General features: G+C 41.8%; 1 protein-coding gene across 5 annotated transcripts in view; it reads left to right on the forward strand.

Moving 5' to 3' along the window:
* Positions 1–24,076, forward strand: part of DMD (dystrophin) — a 3,436,004-nt gene that overhangs the window by 1,432,339 nt on the left and 1,979,589 nt on the right. For all 5 annotated transcript variants that reach the window (XM_077482558.1, XM_077482560.1, XM_077482557.1 and 2 more), the window contains 2 exons: positions 12,517–12,662; positions 21,789–22,001. In XM_077482558.1, the coding sequence (XP_077338684.1) occupies positions 12,517–12,662; positions 21,789–22,001 (359 nt within the window). The remainder of the gene's footprint in view (positions 1–12,516; positions 12,663–21,788; positions 22,002–24,076) is intronic.

Genomic DNA, 24,076 nt, shown 5'->3' on the forward strand with positions numbered 1-24,076 from the left:
AAGTATATACATTACACCACCGAATGTACTGTAGATGTAGGTTACACTGAATGCAGAGTGTGTATGTGTGTGTGTGTATGTGTATATATATATATATATATATATATATATATATATATATATATATATATATATATATTTATTTATTCATTTATTTATTTATACTCTGCATTCAGTGTAGCCTATATCTACAGTGCATTTGTGGTGTACTGTTTCTGATATATTTCAGGTCGTGTATTAATATGTATGTGTATAGAGGCAACAGTGCTGGTCGTGGACACGGTGCATCTTCATCAGCACGTGGCCATGGGGCAAGCGTGTCCTTATTTTCAGCAGCTGGACGTGTTGAGCCACAACATGCCGAACATCCTCTCTCACCCAGGCTCAGGGTACTGGCAAAGCAGCTGCCAACGCGGCCTCTTCCCTTGTCTCAATGGCATCAGTCACTCCTTCCCTAGCCCCACCATGTCCTCCTGAGGAGTCCCCAGAACTGCTTGAGCACAGTGTTGGGTACATGCTCCATGAGGATACCCAGTGTTTTGAAGGCTGTGATGATGATACCCAGCTAGAGGAAGGCAGTAACATGAACCCAGAGAGGATGTCCAAGAACAACAGCAATCTGGCAGTCATGTTCCCCCAGGTTTGCTCCAGTGATGAGGAGGGAGGGGACGATGAGGTCACTGACTCCATGTGGGTGCCTGATAGGAGATAGGAGGAGGAGGAGGAGGCACATCTCCAATGAGGCAAGATGCCCTCCAGGGGCCAGCTTAAGGGCAGCACACTGACTGCATTACACCGCCGAGCTCGACATTTGCAGGGTGCTGCCTCTGCGCGTTATTCCAAAAGGTCTATGGTGTGGGCCTTTTTTGAGACGAGTGCATCAGATTGCACCGCTGTTATTTGCAACATATGTCTCAAGCGTATTTTGCGTGGCCAAAACATCATCCGCTTGGGCACCACATGCTTGACCAGACATATGTCCACCTGCCATGCAGTTCAGGCAAGCGTGCCTAAAAGACCCACACCAAAGAACAAAGCGGACCTCTCCTTGCTCCTCATCAGCTGGGATCTCCAACCCCACTATACCGTCAGTCCTCTCTGAAACCTGCACTGAGAGGAATGAAGGTGTAGAATTAGGTGTGTCACAGCCAAGTACTTGCGGGCAAACTGCTATCGGTACACTGATGTTCGATTTTACCAGGCAAATTTCCCTGCCCCCGCTGCTATACTGTTGAAAGAAGTTCACAGCCATCCACATGACCAGCAGTTGAATCCTAGCTTGGCTAAATTGCTAGCACGTCAACTGCTGCCTTTTCAGTTGGTAGATTCTGCCCCCTTCCGTAAGTTTGTGCAATGTGCAGTTCCTCAGTGGCAGGTTCCCAAACGCCACTTTTTCTCAAGGAAGGTGATTCCGGATCTCTCCCGGCATGTGGAAGGCAATGTCCATGCCTTGCTGGACAGGGCAGTCAGCGGTAAGGTGCATATTACCGCTGACTCATGGTCCAGCATGCATGGACAGGGATGTTACCTTTCTTTCACAGGGCATTCAGTGACTCTTCTGGCAGCTGGGAAGGATTCAGGACAAGGTGCAGGAGGTTGTTCCATCACCACACCTCCAAAATTCTACTACTGGTGATTGTGACACACCTCTCTCCTCCACCCCCTCCTCTTCTTCTTCCTAGAGGCGATTCAGTTCTCATTGTGCGCTATACAAGTATTTCATTCATTTCATTCATTCCTCCACGGCCTCTTCCTGTGCTTTGTCCTCGGAACCAGAGGTGCTCCATAGACGTTTAAGAGGCTAAGCAAGTATGAGGGCAAAAAGATGCCATGCCATGCTTGCGCTGGTGTGATTGGGGGACAGGAGCCACACTGGGGCAAATATTCTATCAGCTCTGCAGGGGCAGGCTGAGAAGTGGTTGATTCCATGCCAGCTTAAGCCAGGAATGGTGGTTTGTGACAATGGCACCAATGTCCTCTCCAGCCTCCGACAGGGACAACCGACCCATGTGCCCTATCTGGCTCACGTCCTTAACTTAGTGGTTCTTGGGCAGGTACCCAGGCTTACAGGATGTCCTAAGGCAGGCCAGGAAAGTGTGTGTGCATTTCCACCAGTCATATAATGCCAGTGCTCAGCTGGCTGACCTCCAAAAGGAATTGAACCTGCCCAAGAACTGCCTAATCTGTGACATGCCCACCAGGTGGAACTCAACATTGGCAATGCTGCAGCAGCTGCGCCTGTGCGACTACGGCACCAGGACAGGGTCAGGGGAGCTTGTTTTTTCCCCCACGCCAGTGGCCCATGATCAGGGATGCATGCACTGTCCTGTCGCCATTTGAGGAGGCCACAAGGATGGTGAGCAGTGACAGTGCATGCATCAGTGATGCAGTACCTCTTTTCCACCTGTTGGAGCACACATTGCGTGGAATAATGGACAAGGCACTTGAGGAAGAGCAGAGGCCGGAAGAGGAGGACTTCCTTGCCTCTCAAGGCCCCCTTTATCCAGACAGTGTTCCTGCTGATCACACAGGAAGAGGAGGAGGAGGATTGTGTCAGCAGGGAGGTGGAGCCTGGCACTCAGCATCAGCAGCAGTCTTTTAGGGTTCATTTACAGTCCCAAGAAACCCGTGGAATTGTACGTGGCTGGGAGGAGATGGCTGTGGATCATGTCATCCTTAGTGACCCAGTTGACTCCGGACTGAATGCCTCAGCTAACCTATGCGGCATGGCCTCCCTGATCCTGCAAAGCCTGCGGAAGGATCCTCGTATTCATCGGATCAAGGAGAGGGATCCTCACTGGCTGGCAACTCTCCTTGATCCACATTACAAGGGTAAGGTTGCGGACCTTATCTTGCCATCGCAGAGGGAGCAGAGGATGAGACATCTTTGGGAGCCCTTGCAGAAAGGTCTGTGCAACGCGTTCCTAGAGACTGGGAGGTTATAAATTCCTGGTCCTGGACAACATGTTGCTGAGGCTTCAGTCAGTCACAGAAGGAGCGGTGGAGAAGGTGTCCGCCTGACCGATGTGTTCAGACAATTTTTTGTCCGCAGTCCCAAGGTATGATCGTTTCCAGCAACCATCGCCAGCATTTGATTTACATGGTGCTAGAATACCTAGGGGCAAGATTAGACACCTTTCCCACTGAAAATCCTCTGGGTTACTGGGTCTTGAGGATGGATCACTGGTCAGAGCTTGCACAGTATACAATTCAGCTACTGGTCTGTCCTGCATCCAGCGTTTTTTCGGAACGCACATTCAGTGCTGCTGGAGGCTTTGTAAACTATCACAGTTGTTCCAGCAGCTGGAGAATAAGAGACCCAAATTGTACAGCAGAGTCATTTGGGAGAAACTTACAATACCCAAACACTGAAGAACTTTCAGACAACCAAATGAGTATATCAAGGCATAGTTGTCTATACAAGTAACATAGGGAGACACATTTACATGAACTGTACATGAACTGTGCTGAAATAGTTAAACCAGGTGGATACTTCCCAGTGGTTCACAGAATCTGAGGTACCCACGGCAATACAGGATAAGTTGTGTTACTCCCAGACCCTTATTATTATGTGTAGAGACTGCACTGTTATATTGTATGTCCTGTTATTCCTTGGTACCATTATGCTGTTCTGATTGCACTTTGTTCTTTGTATTTTTTGGTTTTGTACTATTGGGGTACATTATAGTTTACAGCTCAGGTCACTAAACATTGGTGTAAGAAGATAACGGTACAAGAGTTCCTACTGTGTGAATACACAAGTGATTATCAAGGGTAACAAAGGTTTCTGTAGCAGCCTGTCGTAAGCATGTACATGTGACAGGTTGGATAGCTTCTTGCAGGAGGAGTTGTTGTTTGCATTCTCTCTGTGAACGGTCTGTCTCCCAATAGGAGCAGATCAGCACTGCAGCAGTCCCCAAGCTGTACACAGGTAAAGAAGAGGAATAGTTAAGTGAAGTGCACACATGGAGTCAGCGCTAGGTACAAGGAGGGGCTCCATACCATTACTTGGAATATGGGAAGCTGTGATACCATGGACAGGTGGAGAGGGAAAGGGCTCTTTGTGTCTTTCCTAAATGCTCAGTGACTGTTGTGATGTACATTAACATTGAGCAAGTATATTAGAGTTCAGTCATCTGTTCAAGCAAAGGTACTACATGTGTGTGACGTGAACCTAAACAAGGTACCTAAAGTAGCCCAGAAGAACCCACCCCAGGGTAGGCCTCACATTTGACCCGTGCTTGGTGCCCAACTAGGAGGGAAACATGGAGGATGTGGCAATCAACCATGCACCTACCCCCAACTCCGCTACAAGCTTGTCAGCAATTAAGATGCTTACTCTTCTCTGTAAGAGAAGCAGTTTACAAAGAATGTATGAAAATACAAGAACAAGCTGGTGTTGTGTGCTTAGAACAAGTACAATTATGGGACATTCTACAAAGAAAATTCCCAAAGTTACAAAATTAATGTAGCCTTATATGACCTTCAAATGGGTTTAGACATGATCTGTCCTAGTTGACGTCTCTATTGTCTGTGGATTTCATTGCTTACTTGTAGCAGATACCCTGAGAGAGTATCTTAAACAACTTGCACGTGAGATTCACCAAGGAATTGTAAGAACAAAACAATACACACTCCACCATTTCATTGCCATTTTCTGATTGTGATTGTGAGAAGCATGCTGTTGATATTATAGGTTCTTAGAGGCACCCATTGACTGCCAGTTTTCTATACCATTAATGGATTATTAAAGGAAATGTTCAGAATAAAAAATTGGCCTCAAATATAACATCTGCTACTGCTTCTCTACACTTTTTTCAATAGAGACGGTAACCCAAAGGAACTAATATCTGACTATGTACAACTATTTATTTAATCTCAGTTTGAATTCTTCCTGAAAGAAATAATTACTATTCATAAGAAATCCTCACTTTATTATCCCTAAGTAAATCAAAAGATTGAGATATTTCACAGAAGCCTTACAATTAAATTCCAAGTATGGCTATTTTTGCATAATTACATTGGTCCAGCTGGAATTTATTGTAGTAGGCATCACTGCTTAAGTGATCACTTCTTGATTATGAGTCCCATGTTGAGTGGCTGCCCTGCTGCTTAGTGAACACAGGAAGTTGCTCACTCTGCATGAGCACCATTCTGAGAACACTCTTAATTTTCCCTAATGAATGCAAAGCATTCTGGCTAACATCAAGTGTAGTATCTGTTCCTATAAGTGTACAATAGGGGTGTTCCACTGTCGTTCTGGCCATTTGGCTAGAATGGCTGACTGTACAGTATACCTGCTGGGTAGTATTTCTCTAGTATGGTAAGACCTAAGGAGCCCACTCCTCCCTTTTTTGAGCAGTGCTACTTGGTCTCACTGAGAAGTTGGGAAGGCAGAAAATCCAGCACTCCCTGAAAGTGGTGACCCCAGGGTGGTGGAGTAAAGCTAAGGGTTTGGGACCCTTTGTGTGAAATAGCACTTTGGTCACAACACCAATTAATTTTGTATGCACCTCACCTCATGAAATAGGCATTTTAGCTAAACAAGGCAATTTTTGTCACGGGGCTGCAAGGCTTAGTCATTGTATCATACTCTGGTGCTTTTTAATTATCATCTTCACATTTATCACTTCATTTCATATGTGCATCTCTTTTTTACTCACTGTGAATGGTAGGGTTCCTGTCTTTGGGTCCACAATGAAGTCTATGGGTTCTTTCCTCCCTTGCCTTGTGTTTTTTTCTTTGGGAGAGCCCTTTACCTAGTACTTGTGGTTTGTTTCAGTTTGCCACGAGGAGAGGGGTCTGCCAGGCCTTTTAGCTATGTTCCTTGCTCCCATCAGGAGTCTTGCATCCTGAGAGGTCAGAGAGATCCTTCCTTTTCAGGAGGGAACCATTGATGCACCCTGTGCACTTTTGTATGTATTAATGTACACTTTTTGACTCACACGTTCTGTAGTTTTTGTGCACCACACCGCAGGCTTGACAGAAATATAAATGCAAACCATTCTCTGATTGGATGAGGTGGAGAGGAGCAATGAAGTGTCACAAGCTCTCACTTGTCCAATTGAAGAATCCCCAAAAAAAAAAAAATTCCATGAAAATTTGTAATGAACAACTATGGGGATTCCAGTGGGTGTATCTTTTTGCCTAAGCCACTCTTCTCTCCCCATCCACCTTCAGAGCCACTGGAAATGTAGACCCAAAGTGGTGATTCAGCCTTTGTGGATCTAAAATTCGTATACTCAGGTTTTACTTGAGTTATGTGCCAAATTCCAGGATTGTTTTAGAAAATATATTAGAAAATGTGGGTATGTGCAGTGTATGGGGTGCTTTCTTATATTGCCTAACCTGAGGAGGAGGATGATGTGTGAGTTAACCTGATGTTTTTGTACCCTATAATGCATAATAATCAACCTGCAAATAATACAGTAGATTCAGTGATCACATACTGACAGCCACCCTTCAAAACATTGACATATTTATTAAGTTCATTCAACGGCAGACTTGCCCACATAATCCCCAGGTCAAGAATTTGTTGCCATTTCATGGATATCTGGAGTCCCCATTCTTGAAAGGGAAATCAAGGTCTTTGTAATTTACAAATATGTCAAATGTAAAAGCTTAATTCCAGCGAAAACTTTTGTTGCAGACTGCAACAGTAAGTGGGAAACATCTGCCAGGTTATTTGTGTCTCTATAACACAATGATAACTGTTCCCTTTTTTACATGTCCTGTAATTACAGCAAAAGAAAGCAAGGTGAAATCTGCCTAATATGGTCCTGGACAGCAATAAAAGCATGAGATGTATTTACTCTTTCCAAGTACATAACTAAAAAATAAGTTTAGTCCATCAGCACCATCAGCACCAATTGGTTCTTAAAAGTTCCCCTTTTCAAACAACAAATCATTTATTTTAATCAAACATAGCTTAACCATTGAGTCTTGCAGAAGACCCAATATGTCCAACCCCATTTGGTCCAGCTGAATTGGACCCTGCATGAAGATTTAAGTCTGTAAACCTTATTTGCATGTGCTGGCCTTCATCCTCCGAGCCACTCAAATAAATAAATTAAATATTTTAAATATTAAAAATAAATGAAATATTTATATTTTAACAAAGTGAAATTATTAGTATAATTTGGGTAGGGTGTTTTCTGCATAATGTTTTCAGAATTTTTCTGGAGGGTTATCCTTTTTTTTTCAAACAAAGCTGAGCCTGATGCATGTTTCCATCTGTGTTCTAGCAATCAAAGCCAGTTGGAAGATTAATATTGTGCATTTTATTCTTTGAAATTTCTTGCAGAAAATAATTCATGTTTTTAATGTTTCATACGCCAAAAATCTGATTTTAAATATGCTTTAAAGATGAACTAACTTCTAAACAGGGAAACGGAATTCCTAATGAAAGGCGCTTTTATAGGAAAAGGAGTATTTATATGCAGACGCTCTGCCAAGTCATTTTTTTCCACTTTGTAGCCTGCACACAAAAGCTGCAATTTAACATTGTTCATAAGTGTGATGGCTCCATTTAATTAATGTTAATGCCACATTTTCATGATTATTTAATCGGTAATTATCTTTTTCATTGCCTGTCTTTATTTGCATTATGATTTCATTCTTATACATATATATATGTTGACACATGCTTTGTCAGAGTGATTTTTTTTTAACTAAGTTACTGTTTGTTAGTGATATTTTGTTTTAATGTAGGGAATGTCTGTGAACTTTAGCGAACAGGTACATTTCAAACCAAGGCTTTTGTATAGTGGGATAGTTCATCAAATTAAATGTTTCCCTCACACATGCTGTATGTCCTTCCTAGTAACTCAAACACAGCTTTTCTGTTTTTTATGTTTTTTTCCCCATTAACTAGAAATGCAGTTGCCCTAAATCATATAAGATTTACTAGTATTTTGCTTATTGCAACTCAGTTCAACTTTGATCATTTTCACTCGGTCATTTCACAGAAATTTCAATTGTTGCTTCATCTTTCCCATAATATTAAGACTTCAATGCTTGTTCAGTCTTATTCACCTTATATTTGCTCCTTTGGCAGTTGGTGCTCTCCTCTTTCGCCTCAATGTCCTCACATTCAATGCTGCTTGCACATTTTACATTATGACATTATGACAATGGCAAAATGGCAACCATGTGACCGTCAAAGAGAAGTGAGCAGTCATCTAATATTAAGGGAATGTGCAGGAGTGATAAATAAAGTCTGTAATTCTGCCTATTCCATGTCCCCTAGACTAAACAAGCATTGTATTGGAGTTAGCAGACTGGATTTTTTTTTAGCTGACTGGATCTAACACAACTTATGTTTATTTGATAGTCAGATAATAGCAAAGAAAGTTCTCAGTTTTAAGAATTGATTGCAATAAGTGTGCTGCTTCTGAAAATGTCTAACTTGCTGAAATATCTCCTTGCTAATGAAAATAAGTAGAGAGAAAAGGAGCAAAGGTCCCTGTGTGTGTGTCACTGCCTAAGGAAAGTAAATGTAAGATGCGTTAAAATGACACATAAAATCTGATGGTTGATACAAGTTTTTCAATGATGTCTTAGTAAACCTAATAAAGCCAGTTACTGTGCTGCTGCCTATTGCCTGCAGTGCTGATTGAATGAGAATAGGCCAACAGACAAGTTTAAACAGATAATGATCAGCAGATGAAAACTTGGCTGGTCTCGACTGAATTTCGATCCATGTATTGCCAGTGTTCACCTAAATTTACAGTATGTTTTACATTTTGGAACACCTTTTGGTGCTAGTTCCTTTTAGAAGGGAACATTCATAATTGGATGAATTATTCAAAAGTGGCTGGCCGATAGCTATTTGCTGCTACTCTTGTAGTCTTTCAGTCTTTCAATCTTTCAATCTTTGACTCGGACTACACCCAATGTTCAGACATATCTGTCCTCATTTATCCTTTGCTTAAGCACTTGACTACTGGGCACTTAAACCCCCTTGCTAACCAGACCAAATTTCAGTATTCGGTGCTCTCACACTTTGAATGACAATTACTCAGTAATGCAACACTGTACCCATATGAAATGTTTGTCTTTTTTTCACACAAATATAGCTTTCTTTTGGTGGTATTTAATCACCGCTGTTTTTTTTTTGCACTATAAATCAAAAAAGACTGAAAATTTGGTTAAAAAAAATAAATTATTTGATTCTGTTAAAATTTATTGCAGAGTATTGGTGAGTATTGGCAAGTATTGGCGAGTATTGGCAGAGTATTGGCGAGTACTGGCGAGTATTGCAGAGAATTGCACTGTTGCAGAGTATTGGCAGAGTATTGCACAGCATTGCAGAGTATTGGCAGAGTATTGCACAGTATGGGCAGAATACTGAAGAGTATTGTCACAGAGCAGCGCTATGGGCTGGATGTCTAGTGCCCACCGTGCTGCTGCAATCTCTCCCTCTCTCCCCTCGTACTCTACCAATCGGTACAGAGAGGGGAGGGAGGAACCGGTGTCATGACATGACACCGTTTTTTTACAAGTGATCGCTCCGTCGCTACCAGTGGGCATTTACCGCGATCCGTGATGTGCCAGGTCTTTCCCAGGGAGCGCGCGAGAGCAAGAGCAAGATTATGGGATGCCCCCCCCCCCCCAGAAAAACCTGACCGCGCTGTAGCCGTCTTTCGACTATGGCCCAGTCGGCAAGTGGTTAACCACCTCAATACAGACCACTTAAACCCCCTTCCTGCCCAGACCAATTTTCAGCTTTCAGCACTCTCACACTTTGAATGACAATTACTCAGTCATGCAACACTGTACCCATATGAAATGTATGTCCTTTTTTTCCACACAAATAGAACTGGCATTGGTGGTATTTAATCTCTAGTGAGTTTTTTATTTTTTATGCTATAAATAAAAAAAATTTAAATTTTGTGAAAAAAATGCCTTTTTCTTTGTTTCTGTCATTAAAGTTTGCAAATTAGTAATTTTTCTTCACAACTTTTGGCCAAAATTTACACTGCTACATAGCTATGGTAAAAATAACCCAAATTAGTGTATATTATTTGGTCTACATTACATATATTGTATAACTTATGCTACTCTTCCCGAGTATGGTGATACCACATGTGTGAGACTTTTACACAGCCTGGCCATATACAAAGGCCCAACATTGAAGTAGCACCTTCAGGCGCTCTACGTACATAAATTACACATCTCATTCCATTCCTACCTATCACATTTTTGAAGGTCCTTGAGCACCAGGACAGTGGAATTACCCACAAAATGACCCCATTTTGGAAAGCAAACACCCCAACTTGTAATCTATGAGGCATGGGCTGCAGATAGGCACTCGGGTACTCTGATGGGCTGCAGATATGTAATCAGGTAACTTGATGAGCTGCAGACAGGTACTTGCATACTCTGATGGCCTGGTGACAGGTACTCGGGTACTCTGAGGGCCTGGGGACAGGTACTCGGGTACTCTGATGGCCTGTTGACAGGTACTCTGATGGCCTGGTGACAGGTACTCTGATGACCTGGTGACAGGTACTCAGGTACTCTTGATGGGCTGGTGACTGGTATTTGGGTACTCTGAAGGGCGGTGACAGGTACTCAGGTACTCTGATGGGCTACAGATAGGTACCCGGGTACTCTTGATGGGCTGGTGACTGGTATTCAGGTACTCTGTAGGGTGGTGACAGGTACTCAGGTACTCGATACTCATATGAACTGTGACAGGTACTTGGGTTCTCAGATGGACTGTGACAGGTACTCAGGTACTCAGATGAACTGTGAGGTACTAGAGTACTGAGATGAACTGTGACAGGTACTCGGGTACTCAGATGAACTGTGACAGGTACTCGGATACTCAGATGAACTGTAACAGGCACTCGGGTACTCAGATGAACAGTGACAGGTACTCGGGTACTCAGATGGACTGTGACAGGTACTCAGGTACTCTGGTACTCAGATGGACTGTGACAGGTGCTTAGGTACTCCAGTACTCAGATGAACTGTGACAGGTACTCAGATGGACTGTGATAGGTACTCAGATGGACTGTGACAGGTACTCAGGTGGACTGTGACAGGTACTTAGATGAACTGTGACAGGTACTTTGATGGGTGGTGACAGGCACTTTGATTGGTGGTGACAGGTCCTCTTTATTGGGGGGCAATTAGTGTGTGTTGGTGTACAATGTAAGCAGTAACGAGATGTTACCGCAATCTCTTTCTCACACACCGATCGTGTGTGAGGAAGATAGCCCAGTAACATCTCGTTACTGCTTTATGTTTACATTTAGTGATCGGCTATGAAAGGATCACAGCCAATCAGGTGGTAAACAGCCGCCGGCCAATGGCTGTTTACCAGCGTCAGTGACAAGCAGTGTTCCCGGGAACACAACGCCAGCGACGTGCACATGCAGTACACTCGCGCCATGCAAAATGGGGAGGTACCATCTGTGACTGGCTGTGACTTCATCCCGGCTGATCACGTGGTAAACAGCCATGCCCAGTGGCTTTTCACCCCCCTCAGTAGAAAGCACTGTCTCAGTGACATGCCGCCACCAAAGGTACAGGGCTCCGTGCACACGATCGCGCACATGCCCTGTTTAAATGAATGGATGGAATATGACTCCCACCCAGAACAAGAGCTGAGCCATCTGGCCTTCATATGACGGCTGGCAGGTGGCAAGTGGTTAATTAACCTTTGAATAGTCCCCAAAGTCTCTCAACTCTGTGGCTGATTTCAAAGCTGGACATATTGGTCCTTAAACATGGAAAACAGTCTTAAAGTGGTTATTAAGCCACTAACTCCAAGAGAATGGTCAAAGGAAAGCTGGGGTTTCAGGAACAAGGTCTATCAGGTCTGGAGAAATGCTTGGCCAGTCTATCACCTTTACCCTCAGCTTCTTTAGTAAGGCAGTGGTTGTCTTGGGGGTGTGTCTGGGGTCATTATCTTGTTGGAATACTTCCCTGAGGCCCAGTATCCAAAGGGAGGGGATCATGCTCTGTTTCAGTATGTCACCGTACATGTTGGCATTCATGGTTCCCTCAGTGAACTGTAGCTCTCCAGTGACTGCAGCACTCATGCAGCAACAGACCATAGCACTCCCACCACCATGCTTGACTGTAGGCAAGATACACTTGTCTTTGTACTCCTCATCTGGTTGCTTCCACACATGCTTGACACCATCTGAACCAAATAAGTTTATCTCGGTCTCATCAAAAGTGAGGGGTGTACTCACTTTTGTGAGATACTGTATTTACAAATAATAATAGGTTCTGTCATTTCCTTTTCCATCAGGGAATTTAAATAGCCCCCTGCTGTGAGTTGTTCATTTATATATTTATATTATATATATATATATATATATATATATATATATATATATATATATATATATATTTTTTTTTTTTTTTTTTTTTTTTTATATATCATTGCTTTTTCACTAATATATTTGAATGGTTGCAATATCAGGATTGTGCTTTTCATTAAAAATACTTAATTATGATACAATTTGCCTAATATAATACTTGCAATGTTTTTGTTAGTTTTAGACAGTTTACCTCCAACACAATACAAGGAGAAAATGAGCACTATCCTTCTGTGGATCCAGGAGTCTGAAACCAAACTTGCTATACCTCAGGTCACTGTTACTGAATGTGAAATCATGGAACAAAGACTCAGGGAGCTAAAGGTACGTAATCAAATGTTGCTTTTCTATATTGTTACAAGGCATTTTACAGTATTGCATACTGAAGCAGAGATTTTTCATCTTTGTTGCATAGCAGGGCAGTTCAAAACAGGAGCAATGATACACTTTATGAGACAGACTTACTATGGGATAATAGCAAGATTCATAGATCTTCCCTTCTGTACTTAAAAGTAGAACTGTGACAATATAAAGCATGCCACTGAACACTTCTTAGGTGGACTTGTACCTAGAAAACCGTTTTAAGTGAATTGAAAAATTGGTTGCAGATTTTTGAAAAACTGTTACAGCTGGCTCTCTATGACTGAAAGTGCAGGGTTATAAAACACATAGGCATTATAGCAGAGACAACAATTTAACTAAAGAATGGCTAGAAGCAGTTCACCTCCTCTATAAAATGGAAGAAATAAGGGCGGCATCCCCCAAAACCACAGAGAATTTTAATAAAACTTGGCAACCCTGGGTCATTTTCAAATATTCTAAAACATATGAGTCCTTGACGGAGAAAATTGACATACTACTACCTCCTTACTACTTCTTTCTCATCACCTCCTTTCTTCCCTCCTGTGCTACCCTCTTTTGGCTTTGCCTTCTTCTTTATACCTACCACGACTTCTCGTGCAACTTACACGTAATTATAGCACACACCAAATACAGACAGTGGAATAATGATTGGCTGATCATATCATACTACTTTTCCAACTTAAAATGGATATTGCATATGGTTTTCACATTGAGTTTGGAGAAGGCAAGAATCTAGTCTTGGTTTGAATGATTATCACTAAAGAGAGCTCTAATGGTTTAACATATTACACTTATCGCTGAATTCATTATTTTCAAGCTATATGTACAAATGTTATTATGATTGTACAAATGCTACACTTTCGATTTTACAATAAAAATTTTATTGACAAAAAAAGAAAACACATAGGGATTTCTGCAAATCCTGTGCTAAATGAGAAGTAACCTGATTCTGTTGTAACATTGTTGATAGATTTTATTCTCTTTGTGATACAATAACTTTTGTAAGTTGAACTATAACTTCTGAGCTTCTATAGTAGATAAAATGAAACACCATATACGTGAATGTACTAAACATATAAGGAAACTACACTGGTAAAAAAAATGTGTCAGCTTACCAGCAGGTCTTAGGGGTTTAAATTATTTATAAGCTTAGCTGTGTTTGGATGTGAAGTCATATTAGAAAGTCGTCCAAAACAGTACTTGTCTAGGAGCACTACACTATCTGCTGCTTAAAATCACTTCATTTAAATGGGTGTTATGCACTCTAGAGAAGCTGACATGCTCAGCCCTAATTATGCAACTTCTGTGAAATCCATAGAGGAAGCATCTGCCTTTCACAAAGTGCCTCCTAATCCTTTGGCTAAAAAAACAAAAAACAAAAAAAAGCAACAAGCTAAGAGATCCCACTGCAAGAAAGAGACATGGCAATCTTTTCCTACCTAAGTGACTTTGGATGCTGGAAATTTTACCATTCTTGATACTGGAAACATAAGGGTGGATTTACTAAAGACAAATAGTGCATTTTGCAAGTACACTTGGACTCATTTTCCCCAGAGCTTAGTAAATGTGGTGAAGCTCTGATGAGTCCCATCATCCAATTGTGTGCAAGCAAAAATTTTTTTTTCCTTGCCATGATTGGGTATACCCTGATTGGAAAAGGACCTGGTATACGTTATAAAGTGAAGCGTTACCACATTTACAGCAAATGAATGCAACTGATCCTGCAAAGTGCACAGTCTATTTGTCTATAGTAAATCAACCTCACAGTGAAACCTGTTGCAGTGAGTTTTAAACAACTTAAAGTGATATTTAAAGCCAAGAGTGTGGGACAGATCACTCCCTGTTTGTTTTAAATATATTGCTGCTTATTTGAAAGGTCTATGCACCAAGAGGAAAAGAGGAAAATGTTATACTTACCTGCCGGTAATTTTCCTTTTCTGATGCAAAGCATGACAGCATATATGTATGGGTAGGCTCTGCCCCTGCCCTATTCCAGAATCGGTTATACTATATAAGTAAGTCTCCTCCCTGCTGGCAGTATTCTTGTAAATTAGTACCACTGCAAAGCCCTTTTGGGAGGGACCTATATGCTGTCATTCTTTGCATCAGGAAAGGAAAATTACCGGCAGGTAAATATAAAATGTCCCTCTTTCCTGACATAGCATGGCAGCATATATGTATGAGATGTACCAAATCACCAGACAACAAGGATGGGTAAGGGTGAAGTGTTTAAGTTGAGGATTAGATCTATCCCCACTAACAACTGAAATGTATTGTAGCTAAGGCTGCTGGGTCCACTTTAAAATGGGCCCCCAATGTGTTAATTGCACACCAGGTCGTTTACATATTAGTTCTGGAGAGACTCCTTTGGAGTTCTGTCCATGGATGCGCAATCCATCTGGGAAATCTGTTTCTGCCCTCGATTGATGGATTTGTCCTAGCCATCTAAGCCCCTTAACTAACTTGATCCACACCACTGCAATTGTCTTTAATGGACAGCGACTGTCTTCTTCTGATGCCGTTAAGCCTGAAGAGCCTATTGTTTTCTCCTTAAAGAAGGGCCTATTCTATGTCTCTCTTCAATCTTGAATCAATTTATGCACTGTGCATGCGCAAGAGGCATGTGCGCACGTTCAAGTGCTCTGGTTCACTGCGCCGGCAAAATCTTAGTAAATGTCAAGCTGCGTAGATTCCTTTGCATAAGTTGAACAGGCGCACCTCTCAACTTGACTTGACTTTTTTTTTGCACTGGTTCACTTCTATTTTTTTTTAAGGCTATTTGCACCCAGGTCATGTTAGCATTAAGAAAAGAAAAATACATGGGGATCCCCTGAAATTCAATACCAGGCCCTTCAGGACTTGAGTGTGATTCACAGCGTGACTTGGGGCGACTTACAATACGACTTTAAGTCGCCCCCAGGCCAGGCGACTTTCATTTAAAAAAAATGGCATGGGTTCCCCTCCAAGAGCATACCAGTCCCTTCAGGTCTGGTATGGATATTAAGGGGAACCCCGCACCAAAAATATGGTGTGGGGGTCCCCCTCAAAATCGATACCAGACCCTTATCCTAGCACGCAAACTGGCAGGCCGCAGGAAAAGAGGGGGCACAAGAGAGCGCCCCCCCTCCTGAACTGTACCAGGCCACATGCCCTCAACATTGGGAGGATGCTTTGGGGTCCCCCCAAAGCACCTTGTCCCCATGTTGATGAGGACAAGGACCTCATCCCCACAACCCTGGCCAGTGGTTGTGGGGGTCTGCAGGCTTATCGGAATCTGGACTTTTGACAAGTCCTTTACTAAAGTCTTCTTTCATCTTCTTTCTTCTGGTCTTCTTCCTTCTAACTTCTTTCATCCTTCGGTTTCTTTCTCCATCTTCTTCTTCCTCCATCTTCTTCTTCCATGTTCCCAGGCCATTCCACGCAATGGGAGGCTCCCGCTGTTTGACACTTCTGTTCTTTTGACAGTTCTTATATAACGGAGGGCGGGTCCACCTGGTGACCCCGCCCCTTCAATTCCGTTGTATAAGTGTCAGAAGAAGAGAAGCATCACACAGCGGGAGCCTCCCATTGCGCAGAGCCGCCCGAGAGTGAAGACGAGACGCTGTGGAGGAAGATGCTGGACGAGAACACCAGAGCAAGAAGAAGAGGATCGTAGGAAGAAGAAGATGGAGGAAGAAGAAGAAGATGGAGGAAGAAGCTGAAGGATGAAGGAAAGAAGAAGGAAGAAGACCAGAATAAAGAAGATGAAAGAAGAAGACTTTAATAAAGGACTTGTCAAAAACTGTCTCTTGTAATTTTTAACACTTTTGTCACTTTTTTGGTGAAATGGTAGTACTTTGTACTTTTGTACCCCCTTACCATTTCACACGGGGGGGCAGGGATCTGGGCGTCTCCTTGTTAAAGGGGGCTTCCAGATTCTGATAAGCCCCCTGTCTGCAGACCCCCACAACCACCAGCCAGGGTTGTGGGGATGAGGCCCTGGTCCTCATCAACATGGGGACAAGGTGCTTTGGGGGGACCCCAAAGCACCACCCCAAAGTTGAGGGCATGTGGCCTGGTACGGTTCAGGAGGGGGGTCCTCTCTCGTCCCCCCTCTTTTCCTGCAGCCTGCCAGGTTGCGTGCTCGGATAAGGGTCTGGTATGGATTTTGAGGGGGACCCCACAGCATTTTTTTTGGCGTGGGGTTCCCCTTAATATCCATACCAGACCTGAAGGGCCTGGTATGCTCTTGGAGGGGAACCCATGCCATTTTTATTTTATGAAAGTTGCCTGGCCTGGGGGCGACTTAAAGTCGTGTTGTAAGTCGCCCCAAGTCACACTGTGATTCCCACTCAAGTCATGTCCAAGTTGCCTCCCAAAGTCGTGCTGGAAGTCGTGTTGCCCCGTGTGAATGTACTGTTAATGATACGGTGTGCGCTATAATCAATGGCATATTATTATCGCGTGCGCCGGCATATTATAATCTGTTGTGCTTATGCTTGCACCGGTTCATACGCTCACTTAATAATTAGTCTGCCACACAAATGAAGGTATGAACCGGCGCAGCACATTCAGCTTAGTAAATCCACCCCCATGTGTCCCACACTATTTGGAAGACCCCTGGGTGGAAAGAATCTGCCCAGGTCTTTCGGAATTGGTTTGCCAATTTGATTTGCAACAGTTACTGGATCCCAGAGAGTGAGAACACAAACGAATCCCATCTATCCTTTAATGCTGTCTCTAGGCTTACTTGTATACAATGTAATCCTCACAGCAGGGGACAGAGGATTTCATCCTTTAAATTCTGTAGGGTTTCCTATGATCTAATGTACTTAAAGTTTGGAGTAGTTGCCTTGACCTCCACAGGATTTCAAATATATAAATTGTCCGAATTTGGAAGATACCCTTGGCCACGCTGTATAAAGTGTTGAATCTCAGGACGGAGAATAGGAGGTTTTTGGATTTGAGACTGTACCCACGGATATCATGGGCTACAGGCCACCGGGCAATTATTGTCCTCATCACCACTGAATGACTGCATATCCTAATAAGGTTCCTGGAGACTATTAGGTTTGTTCAATATACATATTTTCTAATCTGCAGACCCAGGTGGAGTTCAGTCAGTCCCAGTCAGTAGTTTCACTTTGTAAAACACAGCATTCACAATACTCCAGACACAGAGCACAACCAGTGAAGCATTAGTAAACAGAATGGCACTATGGACAGCCAGTAAGATTCACATGTGTGATAGCATACAATAAGTCAAGCCTGACGGGCCAGACCTTGCTGAGTTAATAGGAAGACTTTAGCCCAGGATAGTACACCTGCTATCAGCATTAACAATATTTCAGACACAAACCAGAACCTGTGTGGTAATAGTAAACAGACTGAAACTATGGGCAAGCCAGAAAAATGTGTGAGACATATGCTTACAGTGGTGCAAGTTAACAACATACTTGCAGCAGTAACTGAATACTATGGATGTGTGCACTACGTGGTGCCTTACCACCTGCACACTTCATGGCCAAACAGGAAGTCCAATGGATGTCCATCCATGGAGTCATGATGAAGGAACAATCCCCAGAGACCAGATGCCATCACTCCCCTCATCCTGGATCCTGGGGCCGCGTACACACGCGGGGACTGTTCGCTCAACTTTGTTCGTCAAACAGTTTCAGCGGACAGTCCGCTCAAAATTAGCATGGACGGACATGGCCACACACGACGTACGAACAGTTTGCTGAAACCGTGCGCGATGACGTGAACGGCACGTACGACGGGACTAGAAAACGACGTCCTATACACTGCAATGCAACCTTCGGCGTATAAATTCTTTCTGAGCATGCGCGGAACTTTGTTTGACGAACAAGCCTACACACGAGGGGACTGTTCGCTGAAACAAGGTTTCAGCGGACAGTTTTTCGGAAATTCCGAAAAACCTTGTTCAGCAGACTGTTCGCTGAAACTGTCCGCTGAAAGCCCACACACGAGCGGACTGTCCGCTGAAACACTGTTCAGCGGACAAAGTTGAGCGAACAGTCCCCGCGTGTGTACGCGGCCTGAGTGGGGAGGTCTCCCCATATAGGAGATTTACAGCCTGTACAGTGGCATGCTTCATCCCAGGAGAGGCTTGAACTTGTGTGGCTTAGCCAGATGAATCCGGCAAATGTGAGGGAAAAGAAAAATCCTGCTTTCAGCAGCAGTAGTATAACTGGCTGTAGCAGTGAAAATAAAATAGAGAATGCTGCCTGCAGGGAGGAGCCTTGCTTATATAGTATAACCGGTCCTGGAATAGGGAAGGGGGTGGAGCCTAAACATACGTATATGCTGTCATGCTGTGTCAGGAAAGGTAGGTATACAAGCAGTAACATTTTTACCATGTGGGGCCCACATTGATTAAAGATGTATGCCTTCTGTTTTAGGAACACTGGTAATTGTGGCTTTTGCATTGTTCTAAAATAAAGCAGGATCTATGGTTAACTGGAGAGTGTGCAATTGACTACTTGAAGATCAGTACTATGCCAGGTGAAGCAAACAAGACAGAAAAATTGGGATTTTCTTTTAATGCTATTCCTTATTTTGTTCTTCAGCCAGGGCTTTAGTAATAGGTTTGGCTGTATTTTGTTAATAATGAAGTCTTTCCTCAGCCAAAACTATGTTCAAAGTTATGGTTGTTATTTCTTTTTAATGATGCCTTTTCGTAAATGCTTACCCCTTAGATCATCACCAACCATACAATGTGAAAATGTTATTATAACTTTAAAAAAACTGACTACAATATTAAAAGCAATAATGTGACTAATTTATATGCATTGGACTATAAGATGGTTTCATGTTTCCTGAACTGTACAAAGTTTTATAACTTACCTCTTTTAAGTACAAATAAACAACAAGTTAAAAACTGGCAATGTTACAATTACAGTATCTGTAGTACACGTAAAAAAATACCCTATGCATTTACACTACATAACATAAAGGCAATATAAAAAAATACGTTCATAAATGTAAGCTACTGAAAGACCAATTAAATCATTTATAACAAAGTATGAGGATCTTCTGAGCTACCTGTTTTAAAAGTGACAAAATATATAAAAAATAAAATGTAATGGACGAGTGATAATGATCGACGGCTGCTATCACTGATCATGTCTCATAAAGTCATGTGAAAACAATATAAATAGAACATTTCTATGTACTTAAAATTTCTATGCTACGCTATCTCATAATATTAGTTTCAACAAATACCTTAAAAGTGCCAACTATGCAATAATAAGAAACACAATAATAATAATAATAATTATATAATAATAATATTAAAAACTCGTAATAAACTGACAAAAATTATAATATATTCCAAAACTGTATAGAATTTTATGATTGCTGTGATGGTAAATTCCATGTTAAGTGTCACATTCCACAGACAAAATAAAAATAATAAATAAACTTATAAAAATGATATATATATAGTGCCACAAGCGTGAATAATAAAGTGTTATAGTGCATATAACAGTGACATTCTAATGAACCGCAGATCAGTCCAACATAAGCGGTATAGAGTCCTTATTAAAGTTATAATGGTGACTTCATAAAAACTTGAGAATAATGTGTTGCAGTGTCCACACTCAGGTGCTCCCCATCCTCAGGCAATGGCCACTCACTCGGCCTTGCAATTAAGTTTGGTCAAGCATGCATGTGAATCACCTCAGGCATTCTAAGTTATGTTTGGATCCAAACTGCTCACTGATGCTGTATCCTCATATATAAACAGTATAAAGACACTCCTTAGCGTGATACGATTTAACACAGTTTTATTGTACAAACAAAAAAGCCCCAGTACAGGGTACTCACATAGGATAGGTAGTACACCAATCTGTAATGTGCCTTAAAATGCTGGGTTTTGGTTGAGGTCATATGTCTGTTCTCTGTGAAACAGACCAGCTGCTTCCTACACCGTCCTGCTCCAGAATTTTCTACATATATATTGCAAATGCTTGAGAGGCGATATGATTTAAATTGGCAAACATCTTATTTTGCTTCCTATGGGCAAAGATATACTGGGGTTAATTTACTAGACTGTGTAAAGAATACCCAATCAGGTGCAAGGAAAATAAAAACACAGCATTTTTGCTTGCACATGATTGGATGATGGAAATCAGTAGTGCTTTACCGCATTTAATAAGCTCTAGGGACTGTGCACAGTCTATTTGCATTTAGTAAATCCACCCCAATGAATGACAAGAAGGTGTACTACTGCAGGGAATCATGAGCGTGAAATGAGCCAAAAAGAGGATGGCAATGAGTTGTTTTTGGACTGAATTAGGTGCAAAAAATTCAATATATATATATATATATATATATATATATATATATATATATATATATATATATATATATATATATATATGTACAATATACTGTATACCAATATACTGTACAAAGTATATTGTATTTTTGCCAGGATTCCTGCTAATTCGTCCTAATTGAAATGACACTGCAGAAAATTACATGTCCCATCTGTGTCCTCAGCATGTCACACTTCTTTTAAATACATATAGATGATTTAAAAAAGTGGCAACATTTGTCTATTAGCGGAACCTCCTAACTAAAGAAAAGTGTCACAGTACATAATAGAGTAATTTTTTGATTACCTAAAGTATAACTAAAGACATTTTTTAACATTTTGAATAAAGTGAAGGGGATTAGAACACCCACCAGGTTGTTATTGTCCCTATTATTGTCCCTATTTGTCCTGTTTACTGTTCTCACCTTGAGTGAAAGTAAAATAAATTACCTATTTTTGGGTTGTTACCAGAACAGAAATAGAGGAGAACTATTCTGATGGGGACACTAGTTCTGGTTAACTTGGTGACAACCAAGAATCTCCTAATTTCTGGAGACTATGCTCTCCAAAGATACACGGATAGCCAAAAAAAAAACTGTCAGGGGTCATAAACCTCCCTTACTCTATCCAAAATGAAAAAAAAAAAATGTCTCTGACTTTACAATCATTTTTTTAAATTGTAGTAAACGGTAAAAGGATTTTGTAGCATGTTACTATAAATAAATCTCTGTATGATTATCTAACTGTCTTTATTTTGCTTTAAACAGGCCTTACAAAGTTCCCTGCAGGAGTATCAGGCTGATATGAATTATCTCAGCAAAACTGCAGTGGAGTTATCTAGCAAAGCACCTGCTGATGTCAAACAAAAATATAGGGCAGAAATTGATCAAGCCCAGAGCCGTTGGAAGTCATTATCAAATCAGCTAGCAGGACAATGCCAAAAATCAGAAGAGTTACTAAATAAACATAGACAGTTTCAGGTATGCTTGTGAATATTGTTACCCTTTCTTATTTTGTCTGTTTACTACATATTGTTTATACAGTTTCAAAATTGCTGTACAGATAGTGTGAAGGAAAGTGGTGTCATTTATAGTTATATACGTTTAATTTTTCTCAGCTGGCTATTGGAGATGTAAACATACAGTACACCTTCACAATATTGATACCATTATTCACTAACACAATACCTAAAGGATTTCTATGATCACAAAATAGAGTCTCCTTTCATGTTATGAGTGCTGCCTGTCTGCTGGTCATCTCTTTCCACTACTTCATGAATTCCCTGCATGCTTTGCAGCTTCTCCTCTGCTGTTTACTTTTGATTTCTAAGGACTACAAATTCCATGGTACCTTGCTGCCTGCAAGCTTTGATTCATGTACTGGCTTTTCCCCCTGAAACTCCTTCTCAGCTCCTCTATAGTTCAGAAGGCAGGCTTTGTGAAATGTGTGACACAGCACTGAGTACTTATGGGGCATAATAAATATGAAACAGAATTAATCTCCCTGGCGTTATAATGTCAGATTTTTGATGCTGAAAACAGTACATTGTTTTGCATAGAAATTTGGCATTTTATATTGTAGGCCTATAATTCTTAGGAATAACACACTTAACCATTTCCGGACCACCGCACGCAGATATACGTCTTAATTTTGATGGGGGATATCATTGGTATGGCAGCAGTTAGCTGCCATAACCCCGGTATCCTTTTGTTCGGCCGGGCTCTGCTTCAGGAAAAAAGTGATCTCTGCAGTGAATTGGCCACAAGATCACTTTTATCAGCAGTGGGAGAGGGGCATCCCCCCCCACCATGCTCTGGTGCCCTCCTCCACTTAACGGAGCCGTCATCAGTGGTGGAGGCGATCAGATGTTCCTCCTTCCTTGGCTTGAAGATGAGTGAGGGGAAGATGGCCCCCACCCATCTACATGACATTGCAGGGTGGAAGCAACGTCAAAATGTCACTTCTGCCCATAGCTCTTAAAAGGCCATTTTTTTAACCACTTACAGACAGGACCATTTTGCTGGTCAAAGACCAGACCACTTTTTGCGATTCGGCACTGCGTCGCTTTAACTGACAATTGTGCGGTCGTGCGACGTGGCTCTCAAACAAAATTGACGTCCTTTTTTTCCCACAAATAGAGCTTTCTTTTGGTGGTATTTGATCACCCCTGCGGTTTTTATTTTTTGCGCTATAAACAAAAATAGAGCAACAATTTTGAAAAAAAACACATTATTTTTTACTTTTTGTTATAATAAATATCCCCCAAAAATATATAAAAAAACATTTTTTTCCCTCAGTTTAGGCCGATACGTATTCTTCTACATATTTTTGGTAAAAAATCGCAATAAGCGATTATTGATTGGTTTGCACAAAAGTTATAGCGTTTACAAAATAGGGATAGTTTTATGGCATTTTTATTAATCATTTTTTATTATTTTTTTTTACTAGTAATGGCGGTGATCAGCGATTTTTATTGTGACTGCGACATTGTGGCGGACACATCAGACATTTTTGACACATTTTTGGGACCATTGTCATTTATACAGTAATCACTGCTATATAAATGCAGTGATTCCTGTGTAAATGACACTGGCAGTGAAGGGGTTAACCAGTGGGTGGCAGTGTAGGGGTTAAGTGTTCCTAGGGGTGTGTTAATAACTGTGAGGGGGTTGGGCTTTCATTTAGTGAACACTGATCTCTGCTCCAATCACATGGAGCAGAGATCAGCGTCAATAGTTGCTAGGCAGAATGGAGAAATGCTGTTTACAGGGCATTTCCTCCATTCAACAGTCCACAGGACCCGCGACCGGACTCACGGGGGTCCCGATCGGCACGCGAGCATGCCGCCTGTGGCGCGATCGCGATGGCAGGGCAGCATTGAAGATTGGACTACCTGTACGGCAATATGCCTGCCCGTGCCATTCTGCTGACGTACATCGGCGTGCGCTGGTCGGGAACCGGTTAAAATTACAATGTATTTCTTTTTTTTTATTGCATTTTACATATGAGACCGGAGGTCTTTTTGATCCCATATCTCATATTTAAGAGGTCCTGT

This window comes from Lithobates pipiens, unplaced genomic scaffold, assembly GCF_037356315.1.
Source record: "Lithobates pipiens isolate NorthernLeopardFrog02 unplaced genomic scaffold, aLitPip1_a1.2 Scaffold_16, whole genome shotgun sequence".
In the NCBI taxonomy this organism is placed as follows: domain Eukaryota; kingdom Metazoa; phylum Chordata; class Amphibia; order Anura; family Ranidae; genus Lithobates; species Lithobates pipiens.